The sequence below is a fragment of the Perognathus longimembris genome, chromosome 1, assembly GCF_023159225.1.
Source record: "Perognathus longimembris pacificus isolate PPM17 chromosome 1, ASM2315922v1, whole genome shotgun sequence".
Classification (NCBI taxonomy): Eukaryota; Metazoa; Chordata; class Mammalia; order Rodentia; family Heteromyidae; genus Perognathus; species Perognathus longimembris.
The window spans coordinates 160,509,383-160,534,273 of NC_063161.1; the positions used below are offsets into that span (position 1 = coordinate 160,509,383).

The following is a 24,891-nucleotide window of genomic DNA, read 5'->3' on the forward strand; positions in this document are numbered from 1 at the left end:
CTTCAAGGAAGGCGCTTTCTTATTTGAGCCATACTTCCACTTCCAGCTTTTTGGTGGTTAGCTGGAAATAAGAGTCTCATGGACTTTGCTGCCCTGCTGGCCATTTCTCTTCTCCCCCCACCCCCACCCCCCCCACCCCCCGCGCCCAGTCCTAGGGACTGAACTCAGGGGTCTGAGCTCTGTTCCTGGCTTCTTTTTGCTCAAGGTGAGCACTCTACCGCTTGAGCCACAGCGCCACTTCTGGTTTTTCCTGTGTATGTGGTGCTGAGGAATCGAACCCAGGGCTTCATGCATGCTAGGCAAGCGCTCTACCGCTAAGCCACATTCCCAGCCCTGGCTTTTTCTTTTCTAAGATGAGCATTTGTTTTCCGTGGTACTGAACACAGGGCTTTACACTTGCTAGGCAGGTACTCTACCACTTAAACTTCTGCTGTGGTGAATTTTTTTAAAGCTAATTGTTGTTATAGAAGTGATGAACAGAGGGGTTACAGTTATGTAAGTCAGCTAAGAAGTGCATTTCTTTTTGGACAATGTCACCCCTTCCCTCGCTCTCTCCCAGTTTTCCTCTCCTGTCCCCACCCACGAGCTGTATGTGTTCACTGCTGCATGTGTTCACGCTTTGTCTCTCCGTTTCTGTGCCTGTCCCTTACCATCCCAAAGACAGATAAACAAGACAAAAAGAAAAGAAACAAAAACAGCAACAAAAGAAACCTCCTGTCTCCATTTCCTAGAGTTCATTTAGTTAAATATTACTTTATGTGATCAGATACAGATAGGCATTCTGCCTTTGTTCCTAAGAGTATCTTCCTTTGGTCTGTGAGTGAACTCCTATCATGTCCCGGTGTATTTCAGACCTAGCTTCTGCATATGAGAGAAACGTGTGCTGTTTGTCTTTCTGAGCTTGGCTTACCTCACTTTACATGATTTTTGTTTTAGGTCCATCCATTTTCCCTGCAGATGATGGAGTATTATTCTTTCTAAGGGCTGTGTAAAGGTGCATTGTGCATAGGTACCTGCTGTGGTTAATTTTGAGATAAGATCTCAATTCTTGCCTGGCTTGGCCTGGACGGTGGCCTTCCACGATCTTCCACTTCCTTCTGTAGCTGGGATGACAGGCATGGGTCACTGGTTTAAGATGAATGTTTTGAGGCTGTACGTTTTCCTCTAAATACTGCTTTGGCTGCACCCCGCATATTTTTACTGTGTAGCACCACTTGGAGCTAACAACTTTATTAATCCCGGTGTGTGGAGCGGCCACGTGGGACCCAGGGACCACATAATTGATCTCACATCAAGACACAGGGCAGAAATAGACCCCTCGCTGGGTGAACTGTTGGGGTGTTGGTTGTCATGGAGAGGGTGGGAGTCCTATGGGCTTACACATGGGCCCTCTTTCCTCCGGACTCTCCCCACCTATTTGGAACTCACCGTGCTCCTCTGCCGTCCTCCCCCCTCTGCAGCCTGGACGCCGGTGTCCGTCCGTCCGTCCTCGGCGGCGGGTGGAGCTCCGTCTGGCCGCACTCTCGTCACTGCTCTGGGCTGCGGGGCCGGGCACACGGCGGACTCTGTTCCTCCTCAGCTTCCGCAGGCCGTACGCCGCCATCTTGGTCTTCCTGGCCGCCGTTTCCTTGTTCTCTTACGCACTTAGAAGTCTTTACCTGGCCCCCTCCCTCCCCACGCCTGGTGACCACGCAGGCCGCAGAGGCCTTCCTTCCCCCGTGGCCTGGGAGGCTCTCGGTGACCGGCGTGGGCTGGGGTCACCCTCTGAGGGGATAGCGTGGCTTCCCGTGGCCACCAGCGAGGCAGCCGGGGCCGCGGGTGGGAGAGGAGTCGCCTCCTTCGCGGGTGTGAGCACGTGTGCACACGTGGGTCCTACGCCTCGCGTTCTTGCTTAGCTTTTCCACTCGGGGCTGATGCTCTGTCGCTTGAACCAAACCTCCGTGACCCGCCTTTGCCGGTCAGTTAATTGGAGCTATTTTGGGGGGGTCCGGGGTTGACGGTGAGCGGTGATTCTCAGATCCCGGCCTGCTGAGTGGCCAGCGAGGCCTTCCTGGCTTTGTAAAGCGGGGATGCTTTGTCTGCTGTGGGGTGACACGCGTTCCCATTTTACAGGTTAGGGATTGGGGTAGGGCGGGGCGAGGGGCCCCCAGCTACAGTGGGGTCCCCGGGACGTGCAGGCAGGAGCGGGGGCCTCCGCCAGCGCCCGCAGGCCACGCCACAGACCCCTCATCCGTACGCGGCAACCCCCACCCTCCCTGCCCCCCCCCCAGCGGGTTTTCAGCTCTGTCCTGGGCAGGAGTCACCGAGACCTCCCGGGGCCGTCGGGGCCGCCCTCAGCACCACCGAGATGAAGACGGGGGGCTCGTCGGCTCGCTCGGGGCTTCTCTGCAGCCCCAGATGAAGGCCCAAGAACCCCGCCGGGAGCAGCACCCCGGGGGGGTCCGGGGAGCCCAGTGTCACGCGCCAGAGGGTCTACCCGCAGTACAGGGCATCCTCCGCCCCCCCACCAGTGCCCACCCACCCACCCTCTCTTCCAGCGTGGTCCCTGTGCTCTCCGACACCCGTGTCAAGCGCGCAGCTGGCGACAGCCTGCCGTCAGGCCTCGGCCGCTGGTCCGTCCTGGAGAAGGGTTCAGGTATGGCGTGTCTGCGAGGCCCAGGCTTTTCTGCCCTCTGCCAACCTGGGCCCCCCACGGTGGGGCAAGGGCTGGCCGGCCCCCGGGAGGACCGGCTGCGTGTCCAGGGCCTGTGTCTGCTGGCCAGGGGCCCCCTTTGGTGAGGCCAGTGCAGGTGGGGCAGGCTGGGGGCCGGGGGTTGGGCTGGGGGGAGGGCGCCCCACTAATTCCTCCTCAGACACTGAAGGGGGCAACCTGGGAGCCCTAGGTGGGCCGAGAAACCCGGCCAGTCCCCTGCGGCTCCTCCCAGGGCGCGCGGCCCGGGACTGGAACCCAGCGGCTCCCCGGGGACTCCGAGGCGCACCCCCCGCCGTGAGGGGTGGCGGGGCCCGGGGCTCGCCCCGAAGGGGGACCCAGCAGCAGCCCCCAGCTTCCTCCGTGGCCGAGGCCAGGCCCGCTTGGCCCTCCGGGACCAGCCCCGGTGGCGGCGGCCCGGGCCGGGGACCGGGGCGGCTGGGATGGGCACGAGCCATGAGGCCTGCCCCGCCTCCCAGTGTGACTTTCCTCTGCGCTGCACGGAGCCGGCGGGGCACTGACCTGTGGCTCGAGCACAAAGGCCCCGGAAGCACCCGGCAGGGCAGGGGGTGGGGGGGGGGGACACTCCGTGCAGACCCCCCTCTGGGCTCCGAACCTCCCGGGGCTGCCGCAGCCTGGCCGCCCTCGCCGCTGGGGACCCCGCCACCCTCCCATATTTTCTGTGCCTGTGCCCTGAGGCCTGGGCAGGAGACCCCAGGGCCCCCATCCCGCCCTCCTGAACCGGGGCCGCTGCGTCCTGGCTTCCACGAGGGCCCCGGGCTGGGTGGGGGGCAGGTCCCCCTTGGGCTAAGCCACCAGTTGTGCGGGGGGGGGGGTACAAAGTAGGCAGGGCCGTTTCTGGACAGCGCCCCGCCGGGGGTGGCTGGTGGAGGGAGGGGTGCGGACTGGAGGGGGGGGGGGCAGCTGGGCCAGAGGGGAAAGGGCGTCAGAGACGGGGCTACGCTTCTGGCTGTCTCATGGGCTGATGGGGAGTGGGGGCCTCGCGGACCCCCCCCCCCCCCCAGGATCGGGGGAGGTGGTGGCCAAGCTGAGGGGCAGTTCTTTGGGGTTTCACCCGGGACTTTGTGGGTGATCTTGTTTGGTATTTTTTTTCTCTCTCTCTCTCTCCTCACCCCCCTGAATATAATAAAGGTGAGAAAGGCTCCTTCTAGAAGACCCCGGGCGTGCTCCTGGTGGGGGAGGGGCCGTCCTTCGGCCGCAGGGCAGTTATCCGGGTGTAGGAGAGGCCCGCGCGGCCAGGGGTGCCCGGCACAGGAGGGGCGCAGACGCAGAGCAGTCCGGCACGCTACTCCTCAGACCGCGGGTCCCCTCGCCCCTACCCGCCCCCCCCCCCCCCGGCCTGGCTTTATCACGGATGCGTGAGCGTGACTGGTTAACTTGGAAAGGCGACAGCGAGCCAGGCCCGAGGCTCATGCCCGTGACCCCAGCGTCTCCGAAGGTGGAGGTTGGAGGCTCAGCATCTGAGGCCAGCCCAGCCCTCAAGTAAGGGCGAGTCCAGCTCGGCCGGCGAGCCAGCCAGGCGGCAGCGGTGCGGGCTTGCCACCCTAGCTACCCCGAAGGCGCAGACGGGAGGACCACGGTCCTAGGCCGGCCCCGGGCAACAAGGCAAAGATCCTGCCCGGGAAATACAGGCGGCGGGGCTGGAGGTGTGCCGCGGAGGTAGAACCTGCCTAGCCAGCGGGAGGCTCCGCGTTCGAACCCCAGCCCTGCCGGCCACAACCACCGGGCCACAACCGCTGTCTTCAGAAGCAGAACACCCCGGTGTGGCAGCCCCGTTCCACGCACAACCACCTCGCAGAGCCAGACGGGGCTGCCGCACTCTTGGGGGTGCTGGAGTCAGACAGAGGTGTGGGGGGGGGCTCTTGTGGCTGGCAGGGTGGGGTGAGCCGGGCTTCGGGCTTCCTTCTCTGCTCCCCACAGCCCTGAGGTCGCCGGGGGCGGAGGGGGGGGGAGGAGAGCATGCTGGGAGGATCCCCACAGGCCTGCCCAGAGCCAGAGGTCTGACTTGGGGGTGGTCCAGGAGACATCTCAGGGGTGGGGCTTACTGGTTAGGCTCTGGGGTCCACGGGCAGCTTACTAGGTGTGACCCCAATCCCTCCCTTTAAGGATGGATGGACCCGTAAGGAGAGGGCCGGGTGCCGAGCCCCGGTGGGTGCGGCCTCTGTTCCCAGCCTGTTCCCTGGGCTGAGACCTGAGCTGTCGTGGCGGCCTCTCTGCGTCCTCAGCCAAGCCGAGGGAGGCCCTGGTGGGGGGGGGGGGGCTCCCTGCAATGAGGACCATGCCCACAGGACGGCCCGTGTGCGATCTGCCCCTCTCTGCCCCGGGGCAGGGGCACGGAAGCCAGGGCTCAGACCCCAGGCCTGCTGGTGAAGCAAGCGCCGTGACCTCATTTCCAGAGCGGTCCCCTCCCTGGGTCTCAGCTCAGAAGCAGCTGGGGGGGGGGGAGGGGACCCTTGTTAGTGGGAGAAACAAAGGCCGATTGTCACCGGGAGCTGGTCATTCATCAGCCCGTGGACTGGGCTCCCCCGGGAGCGCTGCTGCCTTGCCGGCCAGGGCCGGGCCTGGGGCCTGGGGCCTGGGGCCTGGCGCGCGCTGGATGGAGGCCAGAGCTTTGGGCGTTTTCCAAGACGAACCCCAAAAGCCTTCCTTTGGGGGTAGATGTCGCCTGGTCTCTGGGGGGCCACAGGTTTGTTACCATGATAGGTAAACTGAGGCCTAGGAGGGAAGTAGGTGGATGGAGGGTGCCCTCCCCTCCCTTCTACACTACATACCGCAGGAGGAGACCCTGGCCCATACCCCCCCTCCCCCCATGTGTCAGTGTGCACACGCGCGTGTACAAGCCACACTTGTACGGGTGGGGATGGGCAGACGGCTGTGGGCACCCCACGGGAGCTGGGCTCGGAGTGGAATGCGGCGTGGCCGGTGTGGACAGCGCCCGCCCCCGGCGAGCCAGGGGGTGTGGCTCGTGGGCAGCGCGTTGGCGGAAGGTGGCTGGGGGGGAGGGGGAGGGGGGAGGGGGCCGGGCCGAGGGCCTGGCCGGAGTTTTGCTCAGGGTCTGGACTTGATCCCCGGGGCAAAGGTGCAGGAAAGGGTTTTTAAGCTGGGAGTGCCGCGGGGGGGGGGGGGGGCAGGGGCGTGGCGGCGCTGGGCAGGGCCGGGCAGGGGCTGGCTGGAGGCCAGGCCGTCCTGGGTCCCAAGGCCTGCGGAAAGATGGCCAGCTCCAAGGCTCACCTGGGCCGGGTCGGCCAAGGCCGAGACCTGAGCCGGTCCCATCTTTACCCTTTCCCTGCCAGTGCGGGGTGAGAGAGTGGAGTTTCTGCTGACACAAATATCAAGATGCACCCGCGTCTTTGGTTCTTTTCCCAGTCCTTCATGCAGAACAGTTGGGCATTGGGCTTACGCCGGTAATCCTAGCTACTTGGGGGCGGGGTGGGGGGGGGCTGAGATTTGAGTAGATCCAGTTCAAAGCCGGCCTGGACAGGATACTCCAGGAGACTCATCTCCAAATAACTACCAAAATACTAGACGTGGGGCTGTAGAGCATCGGTCTTGAGTGAAAAAGCTCAGTAACAAAGTGCAGGCTCCGAGTTCAAGCCCCAGGATGTGTGTGTGCGCACGCGCACGCACGCACGCACACACGCACACACGCACACAGGAACGGCTTGCTGCCCTGGTGGTCACACACATCGTATTTAAGCCGCATTGGTGCGCATGACAGAGATGGAAGGATATTTTTAATCCCAACAGGCTATTACGGTTCATATCATGTCTGTCAAATAAATATGAATCATTTTCTGTTATCTTTATGGGGGCGAGTTGACTGCGTGAAGGGTTTGGGCCTCCGGTGTCTCCCCTGCATACGTGTTCACCTCTTATGTATATGTATGTGAATAGAGGGAGATTTACGGCGCAATTGTCGATAATAAATGCCCCCGATAAAGCACATTATCTTCTCGCCTGATGGGCCGTGTGGAGCGGGCCTGCGGCGGGGGGGGGGGAAGGCCGGACCCCCCGAGTCGGGCGGAGACGGAAGCGCACCCCGCACCCCGGCGGGCTGCCCTTCCCCGCGTCTCCAACGCCTCGGCGTCTATTTCCTGCTGCCGCCGTGGTCTCCCTGGGCGCCTCGCTGGCCGTCCTTCCCTCCCGTCCTGCCGGGGAGGAGACCAGAGTCTAGAGTGGGGCGCGTGGCCGCGGCCACCGTGGGGACGTGGGTGGCCGAGCCGGTCCGTGGCCCTCTCCTCCCGGCGGCGGGGAGCCTAGTCCTCCCCGGGACCGCGCCTCTCTCCGGGCTGCCATCTCCCCCGGGATTCAGGCCCCGGCTGAGCCCGCACTCCGGGTGGGGGGAGCGGCGGGAGGACGGGGCCCCGATCTCCGCGGCCCGGGGGGCCTCCGCCGGGGCTGGGGTCCGTCCTCGCTCCCGGTGCCCGTCCGCGGGGTGGCGGAGAGGACCGCGGGCTGCTGGGGAGGGGCCGGGGCGGCTGGCACCCGGCCGCGGGTGGCGCGTGGGTCACCGGGCCGCACTTGTGTCCTGGGGGGTGGGGTGGGGGGGGTGCGCTGCGCGCTCGCCTCGTTCCTTTCCACCTGCCCCCGCGTGGTCTGGGCGTGCAGGTCTTTTGCATCGGGGCTGTCCGTTAGCGGGGGGTGGGGGTGGGGATCCTGAAGGGTAAAAGTGACTCCGGAGGCTCCCTGACCCCGGGGGAAGAAGGTCCTTTCCCCTCGCCTGCCCTCCCCTCCCCCCCCCCCCCCCCCGCGGAAGTGTGGACAGGTAGCTCCCCCTCCCCCGTGTGGATGGAGAGGTGGGGTGGGGCTCCCAGGGCAACCCGGCCCTCTCCACGCCAGGACCGGCCACGGCCCAGCTGTCCGCTCCATCCAAACAGCAGCCTTTAAAAATCCTATCCGCAGCCGGCGAGCGGCTCACGCCTGTCACCAAGCCAATCAGGAGGCCGAGACCCGAGAACCTCAAGGATCGCGATTTGAAATCCAGAGCCAATCTCCAATCAACCACCAAAAAGCCGGACGTGGAACTGTGGCTCAAGCAGGGGAGCACAAAAGGTAAGGGCTAGCACCTAAGCCCTGAACTCAAGCCCCAGCACTGCCAAACACATGGGCAGACGGACAGACAGACAGCCACACACACAAGCCACCTGAGACTGTCTGCCAGACGGAGCCAGGGCAGGGCATGAAGTAGGCCAAAGTACCTTGTAAATTATCTGTCAGGGAGATTAAAAATAAAACATACCCAAACAAACAGGACAAACAAACAGCAAAACACAAAACCCTCTTAGATCACAGGGAGTAAACAGAGAGGAACGACCATAAAGCTGTTCTGGCTGAGAGGTGCGTGGTTGGAGGCTGCCTGGCTTTTTCCACGGCCCGGCTGGCCCTGGCTCCTCCTCACTCAGCAGCCACGGCCCCGGCCCTGGCCGGTCTGGGGGGGCCCTGCCCCAGAGCCCCCGGCTGAGGCGAGGGTAGAGAGTGGCCCCCGGAATCACGAGCAGCATGGCCACTAGGCTGCCCCCCAGCCCCCCGCCAACCCCCCCATGAGGGGGAGGGAGACTCGAGGCTGTGGACCTCGGAGGCCTTGCTCTTGGGCCGTGGGTCCCCTGTGGAAGGCCTGCTTGTGTGCGTCTCCGCCATAGTTCCCGACCTTGTCCCCAGCCCATGTTGAGGCTGGGCAGGGAGCCAGGAGCCCCGTGTCCCCAGCGGTCAGACGCCAGCCACAGCCTCCAGGACCCTTCGGCATCCCGCGGCGTGTTCTAACCTGCTGCCAGGCCGGCTGCCCAGTGCTCCTTCCCTCCTCCAGGCCTCCATCGCCCCAGCCCTTCCACCCAGGCGCCTCGCCCTGCCTCAACCGGATGAACCACTGGAGCACCAGCCCCGGAGAAGCCCGGGGGGCCCCCGCGGGGCGGGCCTGGCCTCCCCGACGCCTCCCAGGGGCTTCCCGAGACCTGCTGTGTCCCCTGAAGGCTGGGCATTGTCAATAATAAAGCAAGGACCGGCCACCTGTGGAGCCCCCACCCCGCGGCTGGGCTGGGGTTCATCTTGGTGACCCCCGTGGGGGGAGGACTTCCCGCAGAGGCACAGCCCGGGGGTGGCCCTGGCCTTATCCAACGCCACGCTGAGTACCCAGGGCCCCGTCGATGTTTGCTGACGGACTTCACCACCCCTGACATCTGAGACGGGGGTCATTGGGGGTTCTCTACTTCCCCACCCCCTTCCATCCACATGGTTTTGTCCTGAGACCCACCGGGGCTGGGCTGTCGACGGCCCGGTCCGCCGGCTGCGGTGGGAAGGCCACCACGTGAGACCCCGCCAGAGCACGCGGGGCGGCTCGGCAGTCCTAAGGGTAAGTAAGCCCTGGTGCAGATGCCAGCCAGCTATGGGGGACACGCACGCGTCTATCCATTCCCTGGGCTTTGCCGGCCTCCCAGGTCACGAGGGCGAGTCCTGCCCACCGCCCGCAGGCCGGCAGGGGATGCCGTGCGATGAAAGGAACAGTGCCCCGGGCCTGGGCGCTTCTCTCCCTGGCCACGCGTGCCACACAGAGCTGTTCAGTGTGATGTGGTGGACACCAAGGGCCTGGTGTACAGCGAGGGAACAGGCCTGAGAAACGGGCCTGGTGCACACGCACACGCACACGCACACGTGCGCAGCACACGTCAGAGCCTGTTTGCTCTTTCCCACTCCTTGTGGCGGGTCCCGGACGCGGCAGGCGGAAGCGGGCCTGTGGTGTGTGTGGGGCTGGGTCTACTGCGCCCCTCGTGCTCGTGTGTGCGGGTCCTGGGGGGCAAGGGGTGGGGGGAAGAGCTGCCTGGCAGATCAGGGTGTGTGTGCTGTGCCCGGCCCGAGGGGAGGCTTCCCACCTGGGGCACCCCCCCCCCCCCCACATGGCCTGCGCTGGGGTGGAGGAGGGGAGAGACTCTCCAGCTAGGATTTTCCTTTCCAGCTCCCCCAGGACCCTAGCAAGCCGGAGGATCTGTCTTTGGGAGTTAGTTCTCTCTACCATTCCACCGCAGGCCACCTCCCGGGCCGGGGGAGGCGGGGGCCTCTTCCTGGCCGCAGGCTGTGGCCATTGGGCAGCTCATGGCCCTCGGGGGCCTGGACCCCCGGATTGGTGCCCCTCGGCTGGGGGCAGCTAACCCGGCCGAGGAGGGCGGTGCGGCGCTGGCTCCCAGGTGTGTGTGTGGGGGGGGGGCTCCCTGGGCTGCAGGGCAAGTCGCTTGCTCACACCCAGGCCTGAGCAGGAGCAGGGGCAGGGGCAGGAGCTGGGGCAGGGGCAGGGGCAGGAGCTGGGGCAGGGGCAGGGGCAGGAGCTGGGGCAGGGGCAGGGGCAGGAGCTGGGGCAGGGGCAGGGGCAGGGGCAGGGGCAGGAGCTGGGGCAGGGGCAGGGGCTTCCTCTCCTCTTTTTAAACAAACAAATCCTGCATTTTACAGCCAGGGCCGAGAACTGCCCAGGGAATAAAAATAGCCCGGGCCGGGCCCCGGGGCCCCTCCAGCCGGGCGCCCGGGGGTGGGGGTGGGGGGGGGGAAGGGCAGCCGGCCCGGCGGCGGCGAGCGGGGCCGGGGCTCCCCGCGGAGGCCTCAGTTTCCCCCACGTGCGCCGGCGCGGCCGGGCCCCTCCGCGGCCGCCCCGCGGGCCCTTTGTGCGGCCGCGCAGACAATGGCCGGGCCGCCGGGCTCGGGCCCCGCCGCCGCCGCCGGGGAGGGAGGAAGGGAGTTCCGCGCGCCCCTCCCCGCCCTCGCCGTCCTCCCCGTCCTCCCCCGCGCCGCCCTCGCCGCCGCGCGGCTCCGGGAACCCCTGGCGGACGCAAACTTGCAAGTTTGCAGGGCGCTCGCAACTCGGCGCCGGGCGGCGAGCGCGGGGCGGCGGCGGCGGCGGGCGGGCGGGCGGGTGGGCGGGGCGAGCGGCGGCGGCGGCGCTGCGCCGAGTCCGCGCCCGTCGCGGGCCCCCCGCCGCCCCCCCCCCTGCCGCGGGCCGGGCCGGGCCGGAGCGGGGCGGACGCGAGCGCGCGCGCGCGCGGCGGCGGGGGCGCGGGCGGCGGGCGCGCGCGCGGCGGGGGCGCGCAGGCACAAGTAGTTTACATTGTTGGGCGACTTTTGCAACAACTCGCCGCGCCGCGGCCTCCGCGCGCCGCCGCCGCCGCCGCCGCCGCCGCCGGCTCCCCGCCGCCCGGGCCCGGGCCGGCCGCGCCGGGGGCCGCCGCGCCGCCGCCCCGCTGCTCCGCCGCCGGCCGGGCATGAGTTAGTCGCAGACATGGACACCAAACACTTCCTGCCGCTCGGTGAGTGTCGGCCGCCGCCGCGCCGGGGCCGGGGCCGGGGCCGGGGCCGGGGCCGGGGCCGGTGGGGCGGAGGCGCGTGCGCGGCGTGCGCGGGGGTCCGGCCCGGCCGGCGGGGGCCCCGCGCCCCGGTCTCCCCGCGAGTTGGGTGCCGGCCTGGAGGGCGGCTGGGCACGGGGCAACTTTTCCCGGGCGCGGGCGGGGGGCGCGGGGGCTCGCGGGGCGCCCGGCGCGTCTGCAGAGGCCCCTCCGCCGGCGCGCGCCCCCCTCCCCGCCCCCCTCCCGGCCCCCCGGGCCGCGCCGCCCCCGGGCCGCGGGAGCAACTTCTGCGCGCGCTCTCCCCCGGGCTCCGGGCCTCCCTGGCACCGGGACGCGGGCGGCGCGCCGGGCCCGGGTGGCCGCCTCGCCGCCGGCCTGCCTGCCCGTCGGGCTGCGGTCTCCAGCGGGCCGCCGGCCCCGGGGCGTCCCGGCCCCCTCCCCGCCGGGCCCGGGCGGGCAGGGCCGCGCCGGGGGCCCCGAGCCGGAGCCCCGCACCCCGGCACCCCCGCGGCTCTCCCAGCGCCCCGAGGGAGGGAGGGTCAGGGCTTCTGCCCGGCCGGCCAGCCTGCCAGCGGCTCCGGGCCCGGACCGCCTGCCTGCCAGGCGCAGGCCGTGGAGGGGGCGAGGCCAGGGCCCCCCAGCCCTTGTGCGCCCTGGGGCTTGGGAGCTATTGAGTAGCAGAGATTGGGGGGTGGGCGGTGGTGGCTTTATAAATGAGCTCGGGGAAAGATATTAATTTGGTGGTGGGGACGGCAGCCAGGCTGTCAGGGTGCTGAACGATTGGTGCTGAATGGAAATGAAGACAGCTGATTAAGATGAACCTGGGACCAGCGTTTCTCCTTCCAGCCCGTCGCCCTGCAGCTGGGGGTTCAGTATGGACATGCTGGAAGGTGCTCAGCACCCAGCATGGCTGCAGGGAGACGGGGGAGGGGGGCATTCCTGCCGCCCCAGATGTGAGAGGGACTGAGCACAGGCCCAGTGCAGGGTGACTGCAAGAGGGGATTCCAAGTTGGTGAAAGCTGTGAAAACTGGCTCCAAAGTAGCAGAGATGAGGGCTTTGGGGCTAGGGCTGTCCTCGGGTGAGCTTTGGGGTCCCGCTCAAGGAACCTCAAGTCAGTCCTCAGCGTGAGGACTTGAGCCGGCCTCGTAGATGAGAAGCTGGCGGGGTGAGGCCGTGTTTATGGTCTACCAAGTGGTGGATTTGGAACCCCCAGCCTGGGGCTGCGGGGGTGGGGGGGCTGTGCATGCAGCAGATAAGAAAGCCAGTTGTCTGTGACTTACAGTGTGGGGCCGGGTATGGGACTGGCCGGGCTGTTGTGGGGGAAAGCACCCCACCCCCCACCCCCATTAAGGCCTTCCCACTGGCATGGCGCTCGTGGAGCTGGGTTCTCGGCAGAGTTGCTTTTGGAAGAGGAAGGGCTCAGCCCAGTCTCTGGCTTCTAAACGTGTCCAGGGCTGCGCTTGGGCTAGTCCCGGGAACAGAACAAGTCTGTGCCCTGACACAGGGCGGGCTGGGAGTTGGCACATGTAGGCAGGGCTAGGGACCAGAGTGCCCAGGCTACAGGGTAGCAGTGCTGGGATTCTGGTGAGTAGGAGAGCTTGTGCCGCTAAGCCACTGGACTTGGGTGGACCGTCCCCCAGGAGGCGTGGAGTCTCGTGTTCACACAGTGGCAACTTTCTGGGCACAGCTTGTGGTCTGCCAGACAGCCCCCGCCTCGGGGCTGAGTAGCAAGTCCTGGGCTCTGCTTACATTTTATTTTTCCTAAGCTTGTGACCGGCCCTGAAGTCCAGTGCAGTTGAAGGTCCATTTAAGCAGCCACTTGCCTAAGCCCTTTTGTCAACAGTCTAATCCCTCCTGGGGGTGAGTGTCAGAGGACCTGGCTTGTCCAGGGCTCTGCTGGCTGCCCAGGACAGACCGGAAGCTGCTGGAGAGGCTCGACTGCTCTTTTCAACCGCTGAGCGATTTGGGGGGCTAGGAGCTGAGGGGGCTTCCTCTTCCCACCGTGAATGGGGCTCGGTGGGCCCGGGAGGCTCTCCACCCCTGCACCCTGAGCCGATTAGTGTGGGGCAGATCTGGATGAAATGCAAGCCTAGAGAATTCGCCTGAGGCGGCTCCTGCTTCCTGGCCCTGCTGCCCAGGGCTGGTTTTGCTCCATACCCGTTGGGGACAAGGCCTCAGCCTGGACTGAGCGACGGGATACCGAGGCTGCGTCTGCAGAGTCCCGAGGTCCAGTCTACACCAGACCCTCTTTTTGCTAGTAATTTGCCTGTGGGTCAGCAGTTGGCCAGAGGGCAGCTTTAGACCCTCTGACCACCTCCTTGGGGACACTTGGAAGCTCGGTGAGCTTGGAGCCTGGGTGAGGGGCTTCTGGTAACATCCGAGCCCTCGGAACCCAAAATAGAGCACATTCCGGCCTCCCAAAAATAACAGGGTCACGTGACTCCGGGGGGGCGGGCTTGGAGTCCGGCTCGGCAGTTTGTGGCCAGGCTTAGGCATGGCGGACTTGGGTGTTTGTTTTGGTAAACTCCAGAGGGAGCCCTGTTTATTGACTGGGGAAGTGTGAGGGCTAGGAAAATGGTCTCCGGTGCGTGCTGGTCTGCGGCCATGGCCTCGCTGGCTTCCACCCTTGGCCGGGCCCGATGAGGGCCGGGCCCGCCGAGGCCCCGCGGAGAGGCCGGTGGATGGAAGGCCGGGTCCGCGTGGCTCAGTGCCTCGGGCCGTGTGAGGCGCAGGGCCCGGCCAGCGGCGTGGTCACGTGTGGAGGCTGCCGTGGGCCGGCTCCCGACGCCACCGGTGGCTCTTCCAGCTGTGCCTGTCCTTCAGGGCCCTGCTGTGAGCAGCCTCCCCGGGGAGGCTTCTCCGCTCGCCCTGCCCTGCCGGGACCCTGCCTCCGTCCCGCTGTGGCGGGGAGACCGCAGCGAGGGGGGGTCAGTCATTTCCTCTCCCGGAGAAGGCGCCCAGCACGTCGCGGAACTGCTTTGGGCAAGGAGCGCTCGGACCCGCGACCTGCGCACCAGAGCTGGCTGCGGGTGCCGGGCCTGGGGTCTGGAGGGCGGGGGGGGGGGAGGGGGGTGGACGGGGGCCCCGCCAGCAGCCCATGAGGTTACCTGGGGCTTCATTTCTCGGGTGGCACGGAGTCTTACTGTAGACCGAGCTTGTCAGGGTCGGGGTCTCTGGAGCCAGTCTGGCGCTGCAGTGAGGACGGTCCCTGGGCTTGGCCCGGCTGTCCTGCGGATGCAGGCCCGGACAAGCTGCGACCTGCCCTCCTTCCCTTCTCCCCTGGCCGGGCGTCTGTAGGTCCCCGCCTTGAGGTGTTCCATTAGCCGGTTGGCTGGTATAGGAGCTGGCAGTGCCGGGCTCAGCAGGGGCCCGCCGTCCTGATGATAGCTTGGGGTGAGGGGTCGCCTTCCAGAACCCGTGTCCCGAGTCTCGCCAGGCAGGCCCATTTCCTGGATGCCGTGGGAGGCGGGAGAGGGCCGGTCCCCGGCCCTGGGCTCCGGCGTTTCCTCGTGGGAAGGCGCTGTTCCAGCATTCTCCCCCATCGCTCTCCCGCGCTGGCCCTCCGCCGCTCGTCTTCCCTCCTTCCCCTCCATGAGCACGGAAGGGCTGCCTGGACCGGAAGGACCTGCCCGGCCGACCCTGCGTCTGCTCTTCCCGAGGGCCGGGTAGGCAGCCTGCTTCGCCAGGCTGGCCGGGAGTTCGCAGAGCGCTGTTTGCGGGGTGTGTCTCCTTTTCCAAGATGAGGCCTGCAGCCGGGTCCTCCCGGGGCCTCCGGCCTGCCTGGGGGTGGGGTCCCCAGTGTCAAACACCAGTGGGCCCAGGCTCGCCGGTGCCTCCGGTGTGGGAGGCCGCAGGAGCCTCACCGGAACCGGCTGGGTCCCTGGGCTAGCCCCTGGCCTCCGCGTAACGGTCCCCAAGGCCGGTGGGGTGGGGTGGGCCAGGGCCTGCGCGTGTCGACGCCCACCCGAGCCTGGTGCGAGATGTTCTAGCAGCCCTGCCCCAGCGCCTCACAGACAGGGAAATTGCACCCTAGAGTTACAAAGCAATTGTCTAGCTCAGCAGCTGGATGAGCGGGAATAGGAGCAGAGAGTGGTGAAGGAAGATTGGCCGGGCTGCAATGGCGGGGGGGGGGGGGGGAGGGACACGGGCAGGGCCCGGGTGAGCACGCAGATGTACACCTGCGCCGCGCCCCCCCCAGCTGCTGGCCTGTGCCTCGGTCCCCGTCCCCGGCTACAGGCGGGCAAGACGGGCCTCGCTGCGTCCCCGGAACCTTGCATGGGCAGGAGGACGGCTAGTTCGGTGTCCCCCACTCTTCAGAATGGCTCCTCACGTATCCAGGGCCCCCTGCCCCTGTGAAGACGCCGGTGGCCCCGGCGGGCCTTCCAGAGGCTTCCAGAGGCAGGCCTGCGTGGTGGTGGGGATCCCGCCCCTCGGCCTGGCTCTCCCTGCATTTTGCCAGCATGTTGATTTCCAGCCGGGCCCAGCTTCTGGCTGCAGCCAAGCCAGGCCTGGCTGGGGGTGGGGGGCTCTGGCTCGGGGCGAGCGCCCTCAGCCTCTCGTCTTCCTGCCGGCCAGCCTCCCCGGCACATAGATCCCTGCCCCTTCCCTGGGAGTGTGACTACTCTGACTCCTGACGGGTTGTCTTGATCCCCCTGGGGAAATCCAGACCACCCCCCGCCCCGATCCCCACTCCAGGGTCACCCTGAGCCATGAAGACCCCCAACAGGTCAGCCGTTGGAGCAGTGGGCAGCCAGAGCACGGCCCGAGGACCCCACACTTGGCGCCGCCGTACCCCGGCAAGGCGGAGCTGTCTGGCACGAGCTCCAGAGGGGCCGGGGAGGAAGCCAAGTGAGGACAGCAGACACTCAGCGGCCGTGCTGGTCGCCGGGCTGGGCCTCGGTTATCTCTGTGGTCTCCGGCCCCAGCTTGCACACGTGTATACCTGCAAACACACGTGCACCCTAAGACTGGGTCCTCGGGGTGACAGACCCTTCCCGAGAAGGGCCCGGCCCTGCGTCGGCACCTGCCTGACCCTGGTGGCGGAGGAGAAGCTTTCTGTGTGGCTGCTGGTGTGGGCTGGGGGGGGGGGCGGGGGGAGAAGGCGCCAGACATAGGTGCAAAGGCTGGCCTAAAGGGGCGAGGCCGGGGGCAAGGCGGGGAGGCAGTGGGTACCAGACAGTGTGGGTGTGCCAGGTGGCATCGGGCCGTGGGCGCAGGCACTGAGGTGGAGTGGGGGGGGTGGCCTCTCTGGCTCTCTGGCCAGGTAGGCCTGGGGTTCCCTTGAAGGTCTGCTGTGGTCCTCTCATCCTGTCTGGACTGGGCTGGGGGCTCCCACTGGCTTCCGCAAGGTACAGGATGGCCCTTGACTGGCCTGGGAGGGTCTTCACCCTTCTGACTGGGACCCTGTCCATCTCCCGCCTTTACCCCTCCCCGCCCTGCAGTTCGGCCTCTTCTTGGCCTGTAGGCCCCGAGAGAGATCCCCACGCCATTAACTGCACCTGCAAGCCCCCCGGGACATGCGGCCTCAGGGGCCGTGGGCGGGTACCAGGACAGGTGGGTGGTCTAGAGGCGGAGTCCGCCCCGGGATGGGGACGCGCCCAGAGCACCAGGCGCAGTCTGGATGGGGAAGCCGGGAGGCCGGGCTTCCTGGGGCCAGGGCTGGACTGTTGGACTGTGGGAAGCGGGGTGCCGGGAGTTTGGTGGGCGGGGGCAGAATGGTAGGTCCGAGCACCAAAGAAGAGCAAACTGGGTGCAGGCCAGGTCGTGTGTAAGTCTCGCGGCCACCACGGACAAACCCCGCCGAGTTCAGAGCCAGCGGGGTGCAGAGCGGGGCTGTAATGAGGTTACTGATTCAACTGGCTTCCTGGTGCTGCTGCCCGGAGCGCAGGGAGGCCGGGCAGCCCCAGGGAGGGGTCTGAGTCTCCCATAATTGACCAATTTAGCTTAAGTGTCCGTGCTGGCCCTGGGCAGAGGTCAGCCAGTGACAGCCCGGTGGCCGCGCTTGCTGCTCCTGCCTCTCACAGCTCCCGTCCAAGCCCTCAGAGCGAACGTGGGCGGCTTGCTGGGGTCTCGCCAGCTGTGCCCCCCCAATGCTGCGGACGTCCCCCGGGCACCCGCTGCGGGGGGGGGGGAGGGCAGGACGGCCCTCGGCCCCGTCAGCTCTTCTCTGCCGCCGGCTCGCTTCTCCATGGGGCTGGGGGTGACCTCACCCCTGGTGGTCTCTGCGGCCCCCCCAGCCGTGGCGGGCCGGTGCGTGCTAGCGGCTGTGGGCTTAGGGTGTGCTGCTTCGACCCCACGATCTGCTGGTGGGGCCCTTGCGGAGCCGTTCCCCGCGTGGACTGCCGTGAGCGGGTGGGGACGCGAGGCGCAGAGGTCAAAGGGTGGACCGCTCCGGACTCACGTGGGCACGCTTGGGACCCAGCCCGTGGTGCTATGCAGAGTCCCCTGCACTCCCCCTCTACCCCCCCCCCCCCCCCAGGGGTGACCAAGACCTCAGCAGCCGCCCCAGGCTTGGGGAGCCCCCCGTGCCGGCCTGCTCGAGGGTCGGAGCAGAGCAGGGCACAGTCGAAGGCTCGCGGTGCTGCCCAGGCCCGGGCGGCCGTGTGGCCCCGCCAGGCCCGCTCCTGCCTGGGACCTGGCTGCGTTCTGTTGGCCCCGTGGCTGAGACTCAGCCCTTGGGCTCCGCAGCAGAGCAGGGTGGGGCCTTGGGGTCCAGGAAGCCGTGGGCTCTGGGTTTGGATAAGGCTGTCAGGGAACACATTTTGGGGGGCACACATTTTGGGGGTGTATGGTAGACACAGTGGCCCTTAAGAATTGAGGTGTCAGGACAGCAGTGTGGGGTCCACAGACGGGTGGGGTCAGTTCTGAGCCAGCTGCCTTCTTAGGCCACGGCAGCCTTTTCTTCCTAGGCCCCCCGTCTCTGGAACTTTCCATGGCTCCCATTGCCCCCGCGTGGAAGCCGGGCCCAGTACCCAGTGTCAGACGATCCCGTTGCTCTCTTGCCTTGTTAGGCCCCCTCCTCCTGCCCCTCCTCACGTTTTGCGCTCAGTGCCCCGGGTGACCCCGCGCCAGCTCCTCGTCGGGTTGGTGCGGCCTCCAGCTGGCAAACTCACCTGTAAGGTATCCGGGGAAACTTGTAAGCTTTGTAGAGGTGATGTCATGATTGGTTTTGAAGGGTGAGCAGGAGCTCGGTGGGTAGGTTGTGGAATTGAGGCAGAGAGAATATATGGACATATGGCCCTTCTAGGGGTGACAGGACTGGTGAAAGGTTCACGGAGGGGGTGCCCAGGTAGGAGGCTTTTTTTGTTGTTGTTGTTGTTGTTTTTGCCAGTCCTGGGCCTTGAACTCAGGGCCTGAGCACTGTCCCTGGCTGCTTTTTGCTCAAGGCTAGCACTTTGCCATGTGAGCCACAGCACCCTCTGGCCTTTTTCTATCTATGTGTGCTGAGGAATCGAACCCAGGGCTTCATGTGTAGGAGGCGAGCATCTACCACTAGGCCATACTCCCAGCCCCTCTCCTGGAGGCCTTTGGAAAGATCTGGCTGCTTGGACAGGCCCCTGGGCCTGCCCCTTGCCTGCTGGGTCATAGGTCGGTGGGGGTGTGGTTGGCTGGTCTGGGAATAATTAACCCTGTGAGGAGCTGAGGCCGGGGCTGCGCCTAGCGGCCGGGTGGGTGGGGGCTCCCCGGGCGTGGGGGGTGACAGTGCTGGCCCGGCGTGGCAGAGTCCTGCAGCTTTGCCTGCCCCATGCCCGGTGGGGCCCATGCAGACCCCTCCCACCTCACCCAGCCCGTCTCCAGACCCCTGGGCCCGGGCGCCCCGTCCCTCCCCGCCGTCTGGGGGAGCACAGCTCTGAGGGACCGGAGTCCGCAGGAGGCAGCCGGGTCACCCCCACGTGCTCCTGCGTGTGGACTTTCTGCCCAGGACCAAGGTCGAGGAGGGGCGGGGAGCTGGGGGCCTTAGTCATTGGGTGCCCCGAAGCCTGGGGCGGGTCTGGGTGGGGGGGGGTAGACTGCCCCTCTCAGGCTCCCCGGCCGAGGTCGGGGCACCGGCCCCTGTCTCGGGGGGCAGGGGGGTCTGCCGCAGGGACCCTGGGGCCTCGCCCGCAGAGGCCAAGTGGCAGTGGTCTCCTGCAGCTCAGGCCCCTGGTCGTGCTGTTGTCCCCCTGTCCTCCCCTGCAGCGCCCCTCCTCCCGCAGTCCCCTCCCCCCCAGCCCGTCCCGCTGGAGCCCCTGGCCGCCAGGAAGGAAGGATGTCAGCCGAGTGGAGCTGGGCCGTGTGCGGCAGGCCCTTGGCTGGCGTCCCTCGCCGGGCGCCCGGGCCTCCGGGCCTCCAGGCCTCCGGGCCTCCGGGGAGGCCGGCTCTCGCGTGCTGCGGAGAAGGCGGCAGCCGGCGCTGCACAGGCCTTGTGTTTGCTGACTGAGTTCATGCGGCCTCGCGGCCTCCCAGGCCCAGCAGTGTTCCGGGAGGGAGCCAGCCCTCCCACAGAAGGTCCTCAACTCGCTCACCGGCTGCTGGACTCGCCCTCCTCCTGGACGTAGGCCAGGAGGGAAGTCCTGTTGTGTGTCTAGCCTGGCGTGGCTTCCTGGGAAAGGCAGGAACCTCGCACTTGAGATTCTGTGGCCCAGGCCTGCACTCGGGGCCCTGGCAGCTCAAGGACGGAGCCGGGCTGCAGCCGCACTGTGCCTGCTCCCTCCACGGTGTGTGTGTGTGCGCGCGTGTGTGTGTGTGCATGTGTGTGCGCGCGCTCCCTCCATGGTGTATGTGTGTGTATGTGTGTGTGTGTGTGTGCACCCATGCTCCCTCCACGGGTGTGTGTGTGTGTGTGCGTGCGCTCCCTCCATGGTGTATGTGTGTGTATGTGTGTATGCTCCCTCCACGGTGAGCCCCCACCCCAGCCTGGCTTACTGTGTGTGTGTGTGTGTGTGTGTGTGCGCTCCCTCCACGGTGTGTGTGTGTGTGTATGTGTGTATGCTCCCTCCACGGTGAGCCCCCACCCCAGCCTGGCTTACTGTGTGTGTGTGTGTGTGTGTGTGTGTAGCTGAGCCCCCACCCCAGCCTGGCTCACGGTGTGTGTGTGTGTGCGTGTGCATGTGTGTGCCTGTGTGTGCGCGTGCCCATACTCCACAGTGAGCCCCCACCCCAGCCTGGCTCACGGTGTGTATGTGTGCGTGTGCATGTGTGTGTGTGTGTGTGCGCGCCCATGCTCCCTCCACAGTGAGCCCCCACCCCAGCGAGCCCCCACCCCAGCCTGGCTCACGGTGTGTGTGTGTGTGTGTGTGTGTGTGTGTGCGCTCCCTCCACGGTGTGTGTGTGTGTGTGCCTGCTCCCTCCAGGGTGAGCCCCCACCCCAGCAGTGCAGTGTGTGCGTGTGTGTGTGTGTGTGTGTGTGTGTGTGTGTGTAGCTGCCACCCGCTGCTGGACAGAGCTTGAGCTTTCCAGGGGCACAGGTTCCAGACCCGGAGGGGGATGGACCCTCCGTCCCAAATGCTCTCCAAGTGGGGACCCGACTCTTGCCTTGGCCCAGTGCTTCTTACTGAAGCTTGCTGACCTCGTGTGAGGTCCTAGCCAGCCAAGAAGGCTGAGACAGCGGCCCACTTGCCTGCTGTCCGTCCATCCGTCCTTCTCCCCATCCATCCATCCATGCATGCACACCTGCACAATCATCTAGTCCATGCTGGCTGCTAGGAAGAGAGAGCGAAGGCAGGCCCTGCCTCGGCGGGTCAGACGGCCTGGGTGCCGTCAGTGCTGCCGTCACACCGTGGGTGACTGGCCCCCATTTCCCCAGGCTGCTCTGTGCCCCTGTCCTGTCTTCCCACAGGACACTGAGGTGGCAGCAGGGTGACGGGTGTCGGGTCCCGTGGCCCTCCCTGAACCTACGGCCAGGACCGACGGCGGTGACATCCTGTTTCCCCGGTGGCGGGGGTGGCGTGAGTCTGTGGTGGGAAGTGCACCCCAGGTCTGCGGAGGCCGGGGTCGTGAACCATGCGTAGGAGTTGGTGAGGGAGAAGCCGGGGTCTGAAGGCTCGCTCTGCGTTGTGGGGTTTGCCGGTGCCGAGCTCCCTGGTGCTGCTGCTGTCCTGTCGTGCACGGCGGGTCCCTCCCCGGGGGATGGTGGCGTCGCTGGCCCCAGCAGCGGGTGAGGAGAGCCCGCTGTGGGGTGCCGGCTGGCCTCCGCAGCCCGGTCGGTGTACGGGCAGGCAGGGCCTCCTGGGGCGGGCAGCTGGGAAGGCCCGGGGTCCTTCGGGGTGTGCCCGGTGAGGGCGGGTCCAGAGGGGGCCCGGGGGGAGGCCGGTTGGTGTGCGGGGTCAGCTCTCGTGCACAGTGGGTGGGCGGGTGCTCGGGCGCAGGCCTGGGGGGGCACGCGGCTGGGGGGATGGGCAGGGCAGAGTGGTGGTCAGGTGAGGAGGACGGAGGGCATGGGCGGCTCGTGGGGCGCCGGGAGCGGGCGGCACGCGGCGGGGTACACCGAGGGCGGGTGCTGGGGGTACAGCGTAGGCCGCCGGGGTGGCCACCGGACCGTGGGGTCCTGACCGGGTGGGTCAGCAGCTAGCCATGTGGTCCTGACAAGATGCGGGCACTGGCTGGGGCGGGCGGGGGTGGGAGGGGCTCCAGGATGTCCCCGGGGGGACCTGAGGAGCCCGGGGGGGGATGGGGGACCCCGGGAGAGGGCCCTCCCGGGCTTTCTGGAGCCAGGTCTTGAGCAGGAGCCGCCCCGTCTCGCTGGCCTGTCTCGCTGGGGACTGCGGCTCTGCCTGGTCCATCCTGGTGGCAGGTCTGAAGCGAAGGGCAGTGCTGGCCTTGTGAACTCGCTGGCAGCAGGGCGAGGGCAGGGCAGGTGCTGGGCCTCTTGAGGCTCTGGTGGAGCCCCTCCCTCTCCCCCCTCCCCCTCCCCCCGGCCCGCACGGGGCCTGCATTGGCCATCTGCCTGCCAAGGAATGCGCGTGGCCCGAGGCCCGTGTCACGTCCGTGACACACCGCTTCCCAGGTGCTCGCCCGCCCGGTCTGGACGCAGCTCTCACCTGCCGTGGGCCCCGTCACCACGCCGCCTTCCTGGGCTGGCCGGGCCCGGCCTCTGTGCCCGGGCTGTGCAGACCATCTACAGGGGCCCTCCCTGGCCCCCGGGGGACGGGCAGCGGGCACCGGCACCGCGGCTGGCACGCAGCCAAGCATTCCCCGGTCGGTCAGCCTGGAGGGGGGGCGGTGGTGGGGGTGCAGCCACAGCTAGCTCGTCATGTGACCTCGCTGGCCGCCTCCTTGGTCCCACGTTTGCAGGGCATGGTTGTCCTCCTGGCTGTGGGCCACTTCTGCTTTCCTCCTCAGGTTGCAGTCCCGGGGGCACTCTGGGTCACTGTGATGTCCCCCAGGTCCTGGGGCGCGGGCAAGGTCACCCTGCGTCCCTGGCTCACTCCTGGGGCTGTGGGGAGATTGGTGTCTGTGAAGTCCCGCTGCACCGAGTGACCAGGACTTATCTGCCTGTGACAGTTACTGTGTCTCCTGAGCTGGACAGCAGCGTCTGCTCATGGTCAGTTGGCGTGGGGGGGAGGGGCTCTCCGGAGCCCACGTGGCCCTGGACATGGCCGATAAGCTGCGAAGTTCATTATCAGAGGGAACGGCAGCCTCTGTGGTATTGGCCACGATTCCAGCCTTGTGCTGAGGCTAACCCTGCACCTGCTCAGCCCCGAGGGCCTTGCGGGAGAGGGGACAGGCCATGGATGGGACCTGGGTCTCCTGGGACCCCTCCCCCGCCCCCGAGCTCAGCCTGCTGGCCCTGGGCCTTGCTGATCCCTCCAAACTTGGCCGGCTGCCCTGCCTGCCTCCCTCCTCCTCCCTCCCTCTGCCTCCCTCTTTCCCACCCTCCTCCCTTCTCCCCTCCCTCCCCCCTGCCTTCCTGAGAACAACACTGTGATTGTCACCACTGTCTGCCTCCCCCTGTGGCCTCCAAACTTGGTCATTGGCAGCCCCTGCGGGGTGGGGGGTGGGGGAGAACCTGCCGCCTTCTCCCAGGCATCGGACCGCTGGCTTTTGTGCCTGGCGCCTGAGCAGGGCTAGCCTTCCCCACCTGGGGTTGGCTCCAGGGAATGGGGCGCACCGGGCTCGAACCCCAAACCTTTGTCCTCAGCCCTTACGTTGTTGTGCCTGGCTGCGGGGATCCCCACATCCTGCTCTGGCTAGTTCAGGGGTCCTCAGCCTGAAGCCCGCTTGTCAGAGAAGCAAGGGCTGGGTGTCCCCTTCTGCCTGGCCCCCTTTGGAGCTGGGGTTCCCACCTGGAGTGCGCATGTCTGAGCCTCTGTGTGCGTGTGTGTGCATGCATGCGTGCACGCATGCATGTGACCCTACATCTGCGGGTGAGCAGGCAGGTCTGCAGCCCATTTCCACACCGTTTGCCCCAATCCATGGCCAGTCCGCAGGTCCATGGGTGAGCTCCAGCCGAAGGCCGTGGGGGCCGGAGGTTGGCAGGGCCTGCACGGAGGGGCAGGGGGCCGCAGGGCAGGGCAGGGCCTGCACGGAGGGGCAGGGGGCCGCAGGGCAGGGCAGGGGTCTGCACGGAGGGGCAGGGGGCCGCAGGGCAGGGCAGGGGTCTGCACGGAGGGGCAGGGGGCCGCAGGGCAGGGCAGGGGTCTGCACGGAGGGGCAGGGGGCCGCAGGGCAGGGCAGGGGTCTGCACGGAGGGGCAGGGGGCCGCAGGGCAGGGCAGGGGTCTGCACGGAGGGGCAGGGGGCCGCAGGGCAGGGCAGGGGTCTGCACGGAGGGGCAGGGGGCCGCAGGGCAGGGCAGGGGTCCTGCACGGAGGGGCAGGGGCCGCAGGGCAGGGCAGGGGGCCGCAGGGCAGGGCAGGGGGCCGCAGGGCAGGGCAGGGCCTGCAGGGGGGCAGCGGCGGCCAGGAGTGAGGTGTTCTCGAAGGACAGGAGCACCTGCTCCGGCTACTGGGTGGGGATTGGGAGGGCTGAGGTCCGCCGGGGGGCAGAGAGCACACGTATGTTCCGGAGCGACTGTGGCGGGCAGGGAAGGGCCTGGCCTGTGACGTGGCCCCCGGGACCCGTGGTGGGGACGAAGAGGCTCCTGCGTGCCGGGAGCACTGAGGCGGCGCCTGGTGGGGCGGGAGGCCTCGTGAGGGCCCCCTGTCCAGTCCTGGGCTGTGCGGGCGGGGCTGGGCCTCTGCAGCCCTCGGACCCGCACGCGGCGAGCACGGACCGCACACCCGCGCGTGGGGCGGCGGGAAGGGCCGCTCTGTCGGGGAGAGCCGGTGTTGTGGTCCAGGCCGTCCTCCATGCTCTTTCGCCGGGGACGGGTGTTGGGGACGGGTGTCAGCTCCGGGGTCAGAGCCGCTCTTCTGCGTGCATCCGAGACGTGGGGGGGAGGGGGCTGCTTCAGCCCTGAGTGTGTGCAGTGTGGTGTGGGTGAGTGGTGTGAGCTGGTGTGAGCCGGTGTGAGCCCTGGAACATGCAGCGTGGCGCGGGTGAGCTGGTGTGAGCGGTGTGAGCTGGTGTGAGCCCTGGGACGTGCAGCGTGGCGCGGGTGAGCTGGTGTGAGCTGGTGTGAGCCGGTGTGAGCCCTGGGACGTGCAGCGTGGCGCGGGTGAGCGGTGTGAGCTGGCGTGAGCCGGCGTGAGCCCTGGGACGTGCAGCGTGGTGCGGGTGAGCAGTGTGAGCTGGTGTGAGCTGGTGTGAGCCCGGGTCGTGCAGCGTGGCGCGGGTGAGCTGGTGTGAGCCGGCGTGAGCCCGGGTCGTGCAGCGTGGTGCGGGTGAGCTGGTGTGAGCTGGTGTGAGCTGGTGTGAGCCGGCGTGAGCCCGGGTCGTGCAGCGTGGCGCGGGTGAGCGGTGTGAGCTGGTGTGAGCTGGTGTGAGCCGGCGTGAGCCTGGGTC

At 67.4% G+C, this 24,891-nt stretch overlaps 1 protein-coding gene across 1 annotated transcript in view; it reads left to right on the forward strand.

Moving 5' to 3' along the window:
* The first annotated feature begins 10,868 nt into the window (after positions 1-10,868).
* Rxra (retinoid X receptor alpha) overlaps positions 10,869-24,891 on the forward strand; it is an 82,871-nt gene continuing 68,848 nt past the window's right edge. Inside the window, 1 exon segment of the mRNA XM_048345776.1 lies at positions 10,869-10,992. Coding sequence (XP_048201733.1) covers positions 10,965-10,992 — 28 coding nt within the window. The 5' untranslated portion in view covers positions 10,869-10,964.